This window comes from Staurois parvus, unplaced genomic scaffold (assembly GCF_062004578.1).
Source record: "Staurois parvus isolate SC_StPar_1 unplaced genomic scaffold, SC_StPar_1.0 ptg002753l, whole genome shotgun sequence".
Classification (NCBI taxonomy): Eukaryota; Metazoa; Chordata; class Amphibia; order Anura; family Ranidae; genus Staurois; species Staurois parvus.
Genome location: NW_028320549.1, coordinates 4,339,481 through 4,356,866, shown reverse-complemented (window position 1 = coordinate 4,356,866; position 17,386 = coordinate 4,339,481). Strand labels below are relative to the sequence as shown.

The following is a 17,386-nucleotide window of genomic DNA, read 5'->3' as shown; positions in this document are numbered from 1 at the left end:
GGAGCAAACTATTATGGGATGTATGTGTTTAAGTGTATTGGGTTGGTGGGGGGTGTGTTTCCAGCAGCCCTCCTGATGGGACTGTCTGTTGGTGTGTCTCTTGTTACTAAAGGTAGATTGCCCCGCCCTGTGTAATTATGCAGGGAGGGGGTATTGTCCCATTGAATGTATATATCTTGTATCTGTGTTAAAATAAACTAGTCTATTTCTTGGTTTTATTCCAAGACTGGTGTCGTCTAGTCTGCTGTGGTGTCTGTGGTCGGTGTTCGGATGGGGAAGCGGGAGTCTAACGGAAGTACCCAAGTGCAGTCAGGGTCCGGTTCCGTTACACCCCATCTACCAACCCCAGTCAAATGCTGTTATTTTGCAATCCAGTAAGAGCTGACATAATGACAGCACCAGACGTCAGAGTCAGACACCCAACAAATTAATGGCAATCAAGGTACATAGTCATTCTAGAAAAGGATAAAGCCACCTAGATTTAAATCACAAAATGTAAGACAATGGCTTGCTCTTGAAGAATATTTCTTATTCCACTAGGTCTACCCAAAATCTTTGAACCCTTTCAAAGTGTGAAAACAAACAGTTATCAAGGATAAATGGGGCACCTTCATCTCAAAGCGGGTGTCAGGTTTGTCCACGCCATAACTGCTCATGGCTTCTGGATACGTCATCATGGGAAATGGATCAGGAAGGGGTCCCTTTTCTTCTGGCCAGGAATATCTCAATAATCCCTCCACAAGCTGCCGTATCCCCCACTGGTCTACGAAGGACATTTCTATGTCAACCTATACACAGAACACATTCGAAGGGTTATGCAGGAGAGGAGAACAGTTGCTGAACAAAAAGATAATTAGAAGTAGACAGTGCTGGTAATACTTTACTTACTAAAAACATTCTTCCTTAGTATTAAAAGAGAAAAAAAAAAAAAAGTTTACAGGTGTAAAATATTCCCCTTTGTATCATCTTGAAGCTTCTGCAGAATTTTTCATTTATTTTTTTGCTAATATAACTTAGAGCAGTGGTTCCCAACCTCTCTTTCACACACATACCCCTTGCCAATTAATTTCTAGAAATTACAGTATTTTTCGCTCCATAAGATGCACTTTTTTTCCCCCATAAAGTGGGGGAAAATGTCTTTGCGTTTTATGGAGCGAATATGGAGCGGCTGGCCCAGTATTTCCGCCGCCGCCGCTGTGTTAGAATACCGGGCCGGCTGCTCAGCTCTGTGCAGCAGAACCTGCAGACCTCCAGTGGTCCTACCTGTTCCTCGGTCCAGTTGTGTCCTCACCATCTTCTCTCCCTGGAGCCAGCATCTTTAGTGTGGACACCTGGCTGTGACAGCTTGCGGCTTCACAGCCGGGTGCCCACTGTGCATTCGCAAGAAGCACTGCACTTTGTGAATGGCCCTGTAGTCTCCTGGGACCTGTCACGTGTCCCAGAACACTATGGGGAGGGAGGGGGAAGGATAACTCCATGAAAGTAGGAGCGGGTACCTGTCAAATTCGGATACCCGCTCCCCATCTCCTGTACCGTGTCCGCAGTCTCTGGTCATCTCCTGTACCGTGTCCGCAGTCTCTGGTCATCTCCTGTACCGTGTCCGCAGTCTCTGGTCATCTCCTGTACCGTGTCCGCAGTCTCTGGTCATCTCCTGTACCGTGTCCGCAGTCTCTGGTCATCTCCTGTACCGTGTCCGCAGTCTCTGGTCATCTCCTGTACCGTGTCCGCAGTCTCTGGTCATCTCCTGTACCGTGTCCGCAGTCTCTGGTCATCTCCTGTACCGTGTCCGCAGTCTCTGGTCATCTCCTGTACCGTGTCCGCAGTCTCTGGTCATCTCCTGTACCGTGTCCGCAGTCTCTGGTCATCTCCTGTACCGTGTCCGCAGTCTCTGGTCATCTCCTGTACTGTGTAAGCAGTCTCTGGTCATCTCCTGTACTGTGTCCACAGTTTCTGGTCATCTCCTGTACTACGTCCTCAGTCTCTGGTCATCCCCTGTATTATGTCTGCAGTCCATTGCTTCTGAATATTTTTTTCTTGTTTTCCTCCTCTAAAACCTAGGTGTGTCTTATGGAGCGAAAATTTCGGTATACCCGCCCCACCCCCGAGAACACCATACACACGTCCACAACATGTCACAAGCTGTATACTTTGATCCTTAAAATACGGTTTTAACTGTACTTAAAATGAGAGCCACAAGACCACCAGGACACACCCTAAACCTCATTCAATGCTGACAAGTGGTATGCTTATGATTTAGAAGATTACAGCTTGTTAGCATTGGATGAAGTTTGGAGTAAGTCCTGGTGCTCCTGTGGCCCTGATACATGTGTCACTTGCTTATATTACATGGTGTCAGGACAGCAAAGTCACACTCCCCTTCCAACTACATTCAGTGCCGTCTCATGCGGTCTCCCCGCACCTCAACACCAGTGCTTCTACTCTGCTTGAATGCATTCCTTTAGGCAGAGTTTATGTGACTGATATCAGAGGAATTCAGAACTGGAAGATTCACAGACCGAAAATAAGACATGTTCTGATGAAGTAAAAGCTGCACCAGACCCAGAGACGTCAAGCAGCTTGAGGAGGCGTTTTCATGAGGATACTCAGTTATCAGAAGACTTTATCAGCATTTTTATTAAAATGTGCAATTGTCTTTTTAAGATGCTAAAAGTGGAAGACCTGCATGAGATGGACTGAAAAATCCAACTACTGCTACTTATATTGAGGCCATCATAATAAAATAAATGTAATATTAACCAAAAAGTAAACTTTTTAAAAAAATTGCACAATTCTCATGGAATGGCGCAAAACCACAAAACCGCAGTAATTAAAAGGCTCCATAAGCAACACTTTAAAAGCCTTTACAGGTTACCAGTTTAGAATTACAAAAGGTAGGTCTAGTGTTAGAATTATTGCTCATGCTGTAGCATTCACGGCGATACTTCATGTGTGGTGTGATCACCTCTTACATTCGTGGCGTGACCTACGTATGCGTTCGCCACTACGTGCAAGCACAGGGGGGAAAGGGGGCACTTACAATTTTTTATATTATTTATTTTCTGACTTTTTTTAGTTTTACACTGTCCCTTTACATTTTTTGATCACTTTTATTGCTATCGCAACAAATGTAAACATATCTTGCAATAACAATAAATCAGGACAGGCCCTCTTTATAGAGAGATCTGGGGTCTATAAGATCCCACAACTCTTCTCCACATTAGATTTAAAAAAAAAGCCCATTGATCTACTGCTTTCCTAAGAACAAAAATGGCCTTGTTTACATTGAGCCGGAACTGGAAGTAACGTCATGACATCGTTCTGGTCTTCCTAAGTCATAGAGGTTAACTGAGGCCATCTGTCCTCTGCCGCCGCAAATCGCTGAATTGGTTAGCGGGCTCACGGATCAGGCAGGCAAGCCTGAGAACCACCAGAAAGTTAATCAGCCATTCAGATCATTTTTAAAAGAAACAGCAACAGCTGCTGTAAATTTTAACGGCATGGCATCCAGCTGCAGCAATAACCTTGGTATTCCACTTCAAAACCGCAACGTATATATACATATTGCGGTCTTGAAATGGAGGGATCAATCGATCGATATTTATTAATTTCACTCACCCACAGATGAAGGCAATACAGCATTTTGTATCTGGCCAGGATTCAAAGTGGATGGACTGCATACTCTGCAGCATCTGTTTTCATGTAGCTTAAAGCGATTTTTAAAGTGACTTTAACATTTTTACTTGCTTGCTGCTCCATAGTCAGTAAACTGAAGTCAGTTTACAAATCTGGAAAAACATCCCTCCAGAGGGGAAACTGTATATTAGGAACCTTAACCGGCCTCCCCAGCTTGATGACTATTGAAATAGAATGTGAATGAAAATGAGTGATGTCTTGCTGGTACAGCTCACCCAAAACAGTCAGTTTGGCAGTAACCAGCCGACTTACGGCCCCGTGTGTACAGCTGTCTGTTCTACAGACGTTGGTCTTATGACCAATTTCTGTTGAATGGGCATGCTGGAAAACCAGCATCCAATCAGCGCTGGCGGCGTGTTCTGGTGGAAAGTGGGGTGGGGGGACTCCCTGTCAGAACACAATAGCACAGAGGGGGAGATTGCCACACTAACCACTAACATCCCTTGTGTCTGTACAGTAATCTCTCTTTTTTTTTTTTTTGCTTAGCCCACTGGATTGCAAAAAAAGAAAAAAAAAAAAAAAAACCCCTTGTGCGTACCCTGTATAAACAACAGCAACAGGCACATTGTACATTAGTGATTCTAACTCCCCAGTGAATGAATTGCGACTTTAACATGCCCCTTAGCTATCAGACAGAAAGCGGACATCAAGTGCTGACCACATTACCTGTGTAAATTCAGGCTGTCGGTCCGGTCTGGATCCTTCATCTCTATAACAACGGGCAATCTGGAAGTATCTGCAATCAGACAAAAAACACAGTTTCCAAAATGTGGATCTTTTACCCCCTTCCTTCTACCCATTACCCCCAGCAGTTTAATATCAAGATTAAACTATACAGGTCATGGGAGAAATACAGGGGACGCGATTGCCGATAGCATTCTGGAACTGATAGTCATCCGTGTTTTAATGACCCCCTCTGGATTCAATACTTTGAATACATGTCTCGGAGCTAGCACATGGATCAGGTGTTCTGACTATACTGGCTATATACTTGTTCCTCGTCACGGACTCAAAATATGGAAGGCAGATATAGTCAGGATATATAGCCATGTTTTCATTACATAATACATAGTTTTGAAATTTGCCAACAGATGATGTTATTTGTATAGGAAACTACATTTAATGTGACCTTAGCCAAGACAAAGAAAAACAAGTGACCAAATTACAGGGCCAACAGCACCTAAATATTGGGCAATCTATTTCAAACACAGAGTACGCTTGCCATGGTTACCAGGAAAAGAAATTTGAATTTCTGGTAGCTTAACCTCCCTGGCGGTATGATTATTTCAGATTTTTGGTGCTGAAAGCGGTACCATTATTTTGCATAGAAATTTGGCGTTTTATATTGTAGGCCTGTAATTTTTAGGAATAACTCACTGAAATCTGTCCGAACAAGAGTCTAGTAAACATCCCGGGGATGATAAAACTTGAAACACGAAATCATATATTATAATTTAATAAATAATCATAAAAAATAATAATATAATAATAATAAATTTAATTCAATAATGTAATCAAACCAAAAACACTGAAATTTGAAATATAGCGCCAAGTTCGCACATCACTGAGCAAAGTCGCAAAATCTTTTTCAGTGTCTGATAACGAATTTCCCCACAAATCATCACTCAATTCTGCAAGTGGTTCTGATTTACTATCGCTGTTCTTTAGCTGGTCTAAAACCGCTTTTGACCTAAAGGGACGCTTTTTGGACACCATGGACGTAAAATGTATGTGAAATGGTTTGATACAGTAATGTTATACTATGTGATTTTAGTGAATGTCACTTTTTGTCATTTTCAAATTTCCCACAAGGACAAGGTAAGTGCAAGAGGGATCCCGGAGCAGTGCCGCATGGTATTCCCGAGTGTAGCTCGGGGTTACCGCTTGTGGTACTGAAACTTTACCCCGAGCTACACTCGGGAATACCGCCAGGGAGGTTAATGGAATCAAGGCGGACCATGCATTAAAATGGTCATTTCTTAGGGCTTGAGTACATAAACATTTTTTTAGGTCAGATCTGCCTTAATTCTTATAAAAGGTCAATGGGAACATTAAAACAGCTAATGAGGAGGTCAGAAGCACCTCTGAAAGAATTAAGATTTTTTTTGTTTGTTTGTTTCTTAAATCATACTTACCTATGTGGACGCAGCATCAATCCAATGCTGCATTTGTCCCCCTCCGGCTCTATGCATGAGAACTGAGCAATCAAACACGGCTGATTGCTCAGTTCTCCCTGTCACTCTAAGCAGAGAGCAGTGACTGTCAGTCATTGCTGTCTGCTCTGCTCCCCCACCCCCAGCACTCACTGGAGCGCTGGGCTGTGAAGGGGGCGGAGGCAGCTTGCTCAGGATGTCAGTGTCTCGCTGAGAGGCTGAGCCAGGCGCCGGTCCAGGTTCCTAGGTGGATGCCGACCATATGATTGCGATCTTTCCCCAGTCTGGACCGGCTGAGTGACGTCAGCTGACAGTAGACTTTAGCCCGCTGTTGGCTGAAAAAAGGGCACAGGAGTGCAGAAAGAACTGGACTCTTGTAATCCACTGAAGAAGTAGAACCAAACAAGCTTTGGCTGTACTTCTCTATGAAGCATTCCTAAAATGCACGCTGAATGCACAGAAAAACAGGCTTCATATGGCCATCACACAGGGGATCAAACACTCCCAAAAGTGTGTATCGGCAGAGACTACTGAGGACAACTCCTCTGCACTGGAGTGATGTCTGTTCCACTGGACAAGTATCTACCTAATGGCGGCGATCAGTGACTTATGGCGGCGATCAGCGACTTATGGCGGGACTGTGGCGGACATTCTGACACTGGGGGAGAACTGACTTGGGGTCATTGACATCCCCAGTGACACCAATACAGTGATCAGTGCAAAAAAAAAAACAAAACACAGACACTGTACTAATGGGGAGGATGAGGTTAAGTTTATTATTCAGTGAAAGGGTTAACTGTGTGAGGGGAGTGTTTTACTAGGGGGTGGGGGTGTATACTGCACGGAGACACACTGATCCGGACAGATCAACTCTTCTGTCCCAATCAGCATGTCAGGAGCTGTCAGGGAACTGACAGAAAGCACAGCTACTGCAGCTGTGCTCTCTGTCAGTGATTGCCGCTAATCACCGGGACATAGCCAGTAACGATCGGCTGTGACCCGGCGACTGACATCCGCAGCCGTGATCGGCGGGACAGGTAGGGCGGCGGCGCGCCTCGCGCGTGCCCCCTACCTGTTTTGAAAACACACGTTTTAAAACGTGGTTTTGCCCAGCTGTGCCGCCCTGCCAACGTATTTCTACAGTGGCTGGGCGGCATGTGGTTAAACTGTTACTAAACCCACAACAGTGAAATCAGTCTGTATATGCAGTAAAGCATGCTGGTTATACTCACTTTAGAATTTAAGGGGTTAATCCTCCACACTGTGTAAAAAAACTGTCTTTTCTGATCCTCCCCTTCTTCTACTGTCCCCAATGCATCTGCTGATAGAACAGAACCTCGGGGGCAAGCTGCATATGCTCAGTATGGTGTGTATTGATAGTTTTTCTTTTCTTGGGAGAGTGCATGTGATCGGCACAGGGCCAATCAGAGCTGTCCAGACAGAGTCAGGGATCCTGCAGCCTCATAGGACAATCAGGGGAGAATGAAAACTCCTCCTACAAACTGTAACCAGTGCTCTGCTGCACAATCACTATACTGCTGGTGAGAAAAGGTATTTAGCAGTTTATATTTACTAAAATAATTGTATTTCCATGTTCTGTGCACTGTGGAACACCATATATAGTGAAGGCAGGGTCCTGGGTTTAGTAACACTTAAATGCCTGACAGTCACACTGGTACAATTAAACATTTTACAAAAGGATAGGTGAAAAATGAACATTTGAATACAAATCCACTCTAAATAGCATAGCAATTATATGCTGTAATAAAACAAGAGTTTTCATAAAGAAAAGCACTGAACTGAAAATGCCACCCTTGTAGCCCGGACTCACCTGTCCAGACCACCAACCATAAGGAGTTGCTTGAACTGCTGAGGGCTCTGGGGCAATGAATAAAACTTGCCATGCTCCTGGGTTGGCACCACAAATTCTTTGGCACCCTAACAATAAAAGGAATAAAGAATAAAACAGTCTTTTATATGGAAGCGGTTATAAGTAAAAAGGGAAAAAGACGCTCCTTATAGGAGCAGATGGGCAATTCCTTCCATTCAGAAGCTTTGTGTGGAGAGGAACGATCAGGCTGTGTACACTGTGCAGAGCCAGACAGAGATCTCCAGGACATTATTATAGGAAGACTGATGGTACGGGCAGATACTTCACCTGCACATAATCAGTAAATCAGCTTCCATAGCATACCAATTACAGTGTGATGGCAGGAGCAGACAACAGCAGGATTCGAACCCTGGCCTCCAGCAAATCTCTCATTCAGTTCATGTCTCTTACCCGAGGAGCCACTGCCCAGTCCCTCCACAAGACAGGCAAAGTGTGTACATACCCCCGGGGTTCTTTTAAACAAAGTTGGTGTTTCAACATCCACAAATCCTAGAACAAAAAACAAACTCCTCTAACTTATCATACAAAAGAAATCTATACAATTTACATATAAATGCCAGAAAGAAGATAGCCGGAACAAAGACATTATAAGGAAGGGATTAGGATTTTATTATCGTCAAATGGCTGTAGCAAAGCAGTGGAGAAATGGCTGCAAGAAATTCACCTGTGTGTGTCATTAGCCTTAGCTTGTCATAGACGGACCGAGCAAGTTATCATTGGTTACATCATTTAACTGCTTCCATACCGGGAACTTTTACACCTTCCTGCCAAGGCCATTTTTCACATTTCAGCGCTCTCACACTTTGAATGACAATTGCGCGGTAATGCAACACTGTACACAAACTAAAATTTTATCATTTTCTCCACACAACTAGAGCTTTCTTTTGGTGGTATTTAAGCAACACTGGGTTTTTTATTTTTTGCTAAATTAACAAAAAAAGACCGAAAATTTGGAAAAAAAAACACATTTTCTTTGTTTCTGTTATAAAAGTTTGCAAATAAATAATTGTTCTTCATAAATTTAGGCCGAGATGCATTCTGCTACATGTCTTTGGTGAAAATAACCCAAATTAGGATGTATTATTTAGTTTGTAGGAAAGTTATAGAGTTCACAAACTATGGTATATATCTGAATATTGATCAATCCTGAAGTACTGATGGCCAATCTAATTTCTTGAGGTCCAAGAATGTCAGAACAGTACAGATATCCCCCAAATGACCCTTTTTTGCAAAGTAGACAGTCCGACGTATTTCATAACAGGCATGGTCAGGGGCGGACTGACAACTCATGGGGCCCCCGGGTAATAGGGGATCATGGGGCCCATGTCCTCGCCCACACCCAAAAAAGCCAATGAAAGGTACCAGGGGCATCTCATGGGGCCCCCTACTGACCCCGGGCCCTCGGGCAGTGCTCATATGGTCAGTCCGCCCCTGGGCATGGTGAGTTTTTTGAAGTAGTAATTTTTTTGTCATAATTTTTCGGAAAATGAAAAAATTAAAAATAATAACTCACTATTTTTTTTTTTACATACTGTCACCAGTGCAGTACAGCGTCATTATATAACTGGCATGGTGGTGATCAGGGACACTGACTGATGACAGTACAAAAAAAATTATAATTTTTTTTACTTGTTTTAAATTTTTATTACATTGTTTTCTCTTTTTTTAAGATTTCTTTTTCATATTTCACTATGACCAAAGTAGAATAATGTTACCATAGCAACATTGTACTACTTTGGGGAAGTGATCAGTATTTTTTTTTTTTTTTTTACACATGAGCAATCTGACATTTTGAAATTGCAGGCAGAATCATGGCGATGCGACCTGCGATTTAAAATGCTGATATGTGAATGGAGTCTTAATGAAACCCTCCAGTCAACAATGAAAACTAAGCTTTAATGCCTGACTCCGGCATCCCTCTCCTGCGCTAGCTCTCTCTTGCGATTGTTATTGCCAATAACATGATCAACAGCAACATCCAAAAAAAGAAGACCGACAATTTTGAGAAAAAAATATATATATATTTTTGACTTTTTGCTATTAAAACATTTCCAGTAAAATAAAAATAAAAATTTCATTAGAAATTTACACCATAATGTATTCTGCTACATGTCTTTGCTAAAGAAAAAAATTCACAGTAAGTGTAAATGAATTGGTTTACGTGAAAGTTATAGCATTTACAAATGGCGATATACACAGTGAGGAACAGAAGTATTTCAACACCCTGCGATTTTGCAAGTTCTCCCACTTAGAAATCATGGAGGGGTCTGAAATTCACATTGTAGGTGCATTCCCACTCTGAGAGACAGAATTTAAAAAAAAAAAATTCAGAAAATCACATTGTATGATTTTTAAAGAATTTATTTGTCTTGCACTGCTGAACATAAGTATTTGAACACCTAAGAAACAGCAAGAATTCTGGTTCTCAAAGACCTGTTACTGTGCCTTTAAAAAAGGCACTTCTACTCCACTCATTAATCTAACTTAATAGCACCTGTTTGAGCTCTTTAAAGACACCTGTCCACCCCACAGTCAGTCAGATGCCAACTAGTACCATGGGCAAGACCAGAGAGCTGTCAAAAGACACCAGAGACAAAATTGTGGACCTCCACAAGGCTGGAAAGGGCTACGGGACAATTGCCAAGCAGCTTGGTAAAAATAGATCAACTGTTGGAGCAATTGTTAGAAAATGGAAGAGGCTAATAACGACTGTCAGTCTCCTTCGGACTGGGGCTGCATGCAAGATCTCACCTCGTGGAGTATCACTGATGGTAAGAAAGGTGAGGAATCAGCCCAGAACTACAAGGGAGGAGCTGGTCAATGACATGAAGAGAGCTGGGACCACAGTTTCAAAGGTCACTGTCGGTAGAACACCACACCGTCGTGGTTTCAAATCATGCATTGCACGGAAGGTTCCCCTGCTCAAGTCATCACATGTCCAGGCCCGTCTGAAGTTTGCCAATGACCATCTGGATGATCCAGAGGAGGCATGGGAGAAAGTCATGTGGTCAGATGAGACCAAAGCAGAACTTTTTGGTCTAAGCTTCACTCGTCGTGAATGGGGCCATTTATTGTGAGATTTTCAGCAACAACCTCCTTCCCTCAGTCAGAGCATTGAAGATGGGTCGTGGCTGGGTCTTCCAACATGACAACGACCCGAAGCACACAGCCAGGATAACCAAGGAGTGGCTCCGTCAGAAGCATATCAAGGTTCTGGAGTGGCCTAGCCAGTCTCCAGACCTAAATCCAATAGAACATCTTTGGAGGGATCTGAAACTCCGTGTTGCTCAACGACAGCCCCGAAACCTGACAGATCTAGAGGAGATCTGTGTGGAGGAGTGGGCCAAAATCCCTGTTGCAGTGTGTGCAAACCTGGTCAAGAACTACAGGAAACGTTTGACCTCTGTAATAGCAAACAAAGGCTTCTGTACCAAATATTAACACTGATTATCTCAGGTGTTCAAATACTTATGTTCAGCAGTGCAAGACAAATGAATTCTTTAAAAATCATACAATGTGATTTCCTGAATTTTTTTTTTAATTCTGTCTCTCAGAGTGGGAATGCACCTACAATGTGAATTTCAGATCCCTCCATGATTTCTAAGTGGGAGAACAAAATCGCAGGGTGTTCAAATACTTCTGTTCCTCACTGTATATTGTATTTACCGGCCGTGACCCGGTGATTGGCAGCTACGGCCGTGAAAGGTGGTGCAGGTAGGGGGGCGCACGCCTCCCACCCGGAAATGCAAAATCATACGTGATTTTGTGCACCCGTATCGCCCTGTAACAGTATTTCTGCAATAAGGTGGTGCAAAAGCGGTTAAAAGTTACTTGTGTATACACAATTTTTGGTTTAAAAGACCAGATAGTAAACAAAATAAAAATCTAATCCATTGCAGGCTGCATTATTAAACGGATCTCATAAATATCAGGTAAAAAAAAAAACAAAAAAACAAAACACAAAATACTGTAATAAAGATTTACAGTAGCAAGTGTGGGTACTGTGTGCGTCTGCATGTACGCCAGCAGCCCCTCCAACTCCTGTGAGAGTGACAACAATTTGGTATATTGCAGCAGTGCAGTGAGCGTTGTCCCCTTCAAAAAGGCAATTTTTCCACCACAACTGGCCCTTACCATGCTGGTTACACAGATATTCTCTCATCTTCATCACCATCTTGGACCTTATCCTGAGGTTGTGCTGAAGCTGCGCACTGCGAATGTCCAGATAACGATATTGCATTCTCAAAGCTTCTGATTTCTGTAAGTAAAATACAAAGTTTAAAAGTCGGATGTTATTATTATTATTATACAGTATTTATATAGCGCCGAAGGGTGTGCTCAGCGCTGTACATTAGCGAGGGGGACAGTACATGAGACAATACAGTACAATACAATACACGAGGGGTTCGAGGGCCCTGCTCTTTCGAGCTTACAATATGTTATAAATGATTATATTTGAACACATAGCAATGCAAGATATGCACCATCTCTGCAAGTTCCCTTTAATGTTGGTTAAATCATCTGCATGTGCTTACCAATGGTTCACTTCACCACTGCTCTGTTCGGCCATCTGGATCAAAGACATGAAGCCTGTGTCAAGACTTGGTGCTTACACTGTGCTGATGACTCTCTCCCTGTACCTACAAGATGGTGATGGGTGTCTGAGCGGCCAATCACCAATGCTGTCAATGTGGGGAGGACAGGGAATGAGTCACGTGCTCCCCATCCTCAGAACAAACTGATATTTCTTCTCACTGCTGCTGTCCAAACAATATTTCAGGGGAGCAAAGTGCAGTTATGTGCTGCTGGTGGAACAACCATTAAAGTGGCTGTAAACTGTTACATATATCCAGTGAAGTCCCTGGCCTCAGGTGATACACAGAGATCAAACAAATCCTCCTATACAAGTTGTACCTGTTTATCTGCAGTATTCTCTTCGCTACATCTGTTCAAAGGTCAGAATTTATAAAGCTTGGCTGAGAGTTCAGAAAAAAGGGGGTGAAGAGCTGAAATTACACTCTACAGAGCTCAGTGAGGAGAGCTCCGTGAACAAAAAAACGAAACCAGCGCTCAAATCCTCATGCAGACTGGAAGAAATACAGAATGCCAAATGAAGAGGTGCATCCCTTCAAAGATCGGGAAATCTGGATACTAATGAACAAAAACAAACAAGGGCGCACTCTTATTGTACATTACTGTGGTACACCACGTGTTTATTGTGTAATCAGCTCTGAGGAAGGGGGTTCGTCTCCCGAAACGCGTCAGTTTATCTCTAATTAGGGCACAGCATTGCATTGACTGCCATTGCGGACTATTTATTCTGCTTTTATTCTCCTTTGGTTTGTGAGTATATATCTGATTACACAATAAACACGTGGTGTACCACGGTAATGCACGATGAGAGTGCGCCCTTGTTTGTTTTTGTTCAGGAGAGCTCCGAGAGCTGATTGGATGGAAGAGAAAGCACAGCACACAGGAACAGAGCTGAGGATGTCAATCTGCTAGAGGTCCCTCCCCTGTCACCATTTTTCTCTTGGCTTCAGGAAAACTTGCCAAAATTGACTCATGCTGATAGCAGAAGAATGAAGCAGCAGACAGAAATGACACTGAATGCTTTTAATTGAGCCTATAAAGCAGCGGTTCTCAACCTGGGGGTCGCGACCCCTTTGGGGGTCGAACGACCATTTCCCAGGGATCGCCTAAGACCATCGGAAAACACATATTTCCGATGGTCTTAGGAACCGAGACACCGCTCCTGTCTCCGGCGATGTGTGGGCGGGATGATATGCTGCCCCTGTCACCGCCTCCTCGCCGCTGATTGGCCACCGGAACTGTAGCTCAGGAGAGGCACACAGGCGGCCAATCACCGGCGAGGAGGTGGAGCTTGGAGAGGAGGAGCCGAGCGGCAGCGCGCGGAGATCGAAGAAGATCGAGGGAGCTGCAGGAGCGAGTGAAGAGAGAGGCCAGAGAAGGAAGACAGCTGACAGGTAAGTGCAAATTTTGCTGCTGCAGCCAGGTATGCTGCCTGTAGATGGGAGAGGGAGAGAGCCCAGGCTGGAGCAGGGGTCAGCAAGGTAAGTATCATTGCTGTCAGTGGGAGGGATAGTGCCCCATCATTTGTGTCACTAATACCAACGATGGGGCACTATTCCTCCCCCACTGACACCAACGATGAGACACTATTGCTCCCCCCACTGACGCCAACGATGGGGCACAATTCCTCCCCCCACTGACGCCAACGATGGGGCACTATTCCTCCCCCCACTGACACCAACGATGGGGCACTATTCCTCCCCCCACTGACGCCAACGATGGGGCACTATTCCTCCCCCCACTGACACCAACGATGGGGCACTATTCCTCCCCTCACTGACACCAACGATGGGGCACGATTCCTCCCCTCACTGACACCAACGATGGGGCAATATTCCTCCCCCCACTGACACCAACGATGGGGCAATATTCCTCCCCCCACTGACACCAACGATGGGGCACTATTCCTCCCCCCACTGACACCAACGATGAGGCACTATTCCTCCCCCCACTAACACCAACGATGGGGCACTATTCCTCCCCTCACTGACACCAACGATGGGGCAATATTCCTCCCCCCACTGACACCAACGATGGGGCACTATTCCTCCCCCCACTGACACCAACGATGAGGCACTATTCCTCCCCCCACTGACACCAACGATGAGACAGTATTCCTCCCCCCACTGACACCAACGATGGGGCACTATTCCTCCCCCCACTGACACCAACGATGGGGCACTATTCCTCCCCCCACTGACACCAACGATGGGGCACTATTCCTCCCCCCACTGACACCAACGATGGGGCACTATTCCTCCCCCCACTGACACCAACGATGGGGCACTATTCCTCCCCCCACTGACACCAACGATGGGGCACTATTCCTCCCCCCACTGACACCAACGATGGGGCACTATTCCTCCCCCCACTGACACCAACGATGGGGCACTATTCCTCCCCCCACTGACACCAACGATGGGGCACTATTCCTCCCCCCACTGACACCAACGGTGGGGCACTATTCCTCCCCCCACTGACACCAACGGTGGGGCACTATTCCTCCCCCCACTGACACCAACGATGGGGCACTATTCCTCCCCCCACTGACACCAACGGTGGGGCACTATTCCTCCCCCCACTGACACCAACGATGGGGCACTATTCCTCCCCCCACTGACACCAACGGTGGGGCACTATTCCTCCCCCCACTGACACCAACGGTGGGGCACTATTCCTCCCCCCACTGACACCCACAATGGGGCACTATTCCTCCCACTGACACCAACGGTGGGGCACTATTCCTCCCCCCACAATGGGGCACTATTCCTCCCACTGACACCAATGATGGGGCACTATTCCTCCCACTGACACCAATGATGGGGCACTATTCCTCCCACTGACACCAATGATGGAGCACTATTCCTCCCACTGACACCAATGATGGGGCACTATTCCTCCCACTGATACCAATGATGGGGCACTATTCCTCCCACTGACACCAATGATGGGGCACTATTCCTCCCACTGATACCAATGATGGGGCACTATTCCTCCCACTGACACCAATGATGGGGCACTATTCCTCCCACTGACACCAATGATGGGGCACTATTCCTCCCACTGACACCAATGATGGGGCACTATTCCTCCCACTGACACCAATGATGGGGCACTATTCCTCCCACTGACACCAATGATGGGGGCACTATTCCTCCCACTGACACCAATGATGGGGCACTATTCCTCCCACTGACACCAATGATGGGGCACTATTCCTCCCACTGATACCAATGATGGGGCACTATTCCTCCCACTGATACCAATGATGGGGCACTATTCCTCCCACTGATACCAATGAAGGGGCACTATTCCTCCCACTGATACCAATGATGGGGCACTATTCCTCCCACTGATACCAATGATGGGGCACTATTCCTCCCACTGACACCAATGATGGGGGCACTATTCCTCCCACTGATACCAATGATGGGGCACTATTCCTCCCACTGACACTAATGATGGGGCACTATTCCTCCCACTGATACCAATGATGGGGCACTATTCCTCCCACTGATACCAATGATGGGGCACTATTCCTCCCACTGATACCAATGATGGGGCACTATTCCTCCCACTGATACCAATGATGGGGCACTATTCCTCCCACTGATACCAATGATGGGGCACTATTCCTCCCACTGATACCAATGATGGGGCACTATTCCTCCCACTGATACCAATGATGGGGCACTATTCCTCCCACTGACACCAATGATGGGGGCACTATTCCTCCCACTGATACCAATGATGGGGCACTATTCCTTCCACTGATACCAATGATGGGGCACTATTCCTCCCACTGACACCAATGATGGGGCACTATTCCTCCCACTGATACCAATGATGGGGCACTATTCCTCCCACTGATACCAATGATGGGGCACTATTCCTCCCACTGATACCAATGATGGGGCACTATTCCTCCCACTGATACCAATGATGGGGCACTATTCCTCCCACTGACACCAATGATGGGACACTATTCCTCCCACTGACACCAATGATGGGACACTATTCCTCCCACTGACACCAATGATGGGACACTATTCCTCCCACTGACACCAATGATGGGACACTATTCCTCCCACTGACACCAATGATGGGGCACTATTCCTCCCACTGATACCAACGATGGGACACTATTCATCCCACTGACATCAGTGATGGGGCGCTAGTCCTCCCACTGCAAAATTACAGTTATGAAGTAGCAACAAAAATAATTTTATGGTTGGGGGTCACCACAACATGAGGAACTGTATTAAGGGGTTGCGGCATTAGAAAGGTTGAGAACCACTGCTATAAAGGGATATGCTTTGTTCATATTTCATGGCTGAGGATTACAACTACTTTAAATTGAACCTGTTGCTTTACCCTGCATGCATAAAGCACAGGTCCGCTTTAAAATTATCAAAAGGTTTTTGATTTCTGTACTCATTTTAAAAGTTTATTTCAGCAAAAATGAAGCTTGCCATATGCGTGCACTGAATCTCAACCTACCTTCTCTGGGCTTCCTCTATTTTGTGCAGGCATTGCTGTAGTGTAGACGTCCACCCTATGCCCTTTCTGTAATCTGCTGATCCAGGAACCGCTCACTTCCTCATTTGTAACAAACAAGGTGTATTCTCAAATACACCCACTGCAGGCTTCTTGCTGGATGTTTGTGACACTACCAAGAAGTCAGACAGCTGACAGATTCTAAACAGCCTTTGAAGTTTGATTCTGAGGAATTGATCCACTTGCTGCCTGCAATGGCTCCTAAAAGCAAAATTTCCAAAGCAAGGAAAGTATGTTTTGCTGGGGAGATCTGCGTTCACTATGGACTGTATGGACAATGCACAGATTCTATTAAAGCAATGACAGTAGCTGGCTGTCACAGCTGCTATCAGGATTAAAAATATCAAGCAATTTCACCTTAAACCAATTTCTCCATTCCATAAACAGGGTTCAAGTCCCTGTATGTCTACCTGGGCAGGAAAATCTCCAGTGACACCCAAAACTGCCCTTTACTAGGTAAATCTCCTGTAGAATACAATAGACAATACATATTGCCAGA

The 17,386-nt window shown here is 45.2% G+C and overlaps 1 protein-coding gene and 1 non-coding gene across 3 annotated transcripts in view; both read right to left on the bottom strand.

Annotated features, from left to right (window-relative positions):
• Positions 1-17,386, bottom strand: part of DARS2 (aspartyl-tRNA synthetase 2, mitochondrial) — a 50,518-nt gene that overhangs the window by 13,360 nt on the left and 19,772 nt on the right. For both annotated transcript variants that reach the window (XM_089666602.1, XM_089666601.1), the window contains 5 exons: positions 11,872-11,995; positions 8,180-8,226; positions 7,678-7,784; positions 4,360-4,429; positions 609-788 (listed from right to left, as the gene is read on the bottom strand). In XM_089666602.1, coding sequence (XP_089522728.1) covers positions 609-788; positions 4,360-4,429; positions 7,678-7,784; positions 8,180-8,226; positions 11,872-11,995 — 528 coding nt within the window. The remainder of the gene's footprint in view (positions 1-608; positions 789-4,359; positions 4,430-7,677; positions 7,785-8,179; positions 8,227-11,871; positions 11,996-17,386) is intronic.
• On the bottom strand, positions 7,901-8,034 carry LOC149429338 (small Cajal body-specific RNA 3). The gene has a single exon (XR_016310503.1).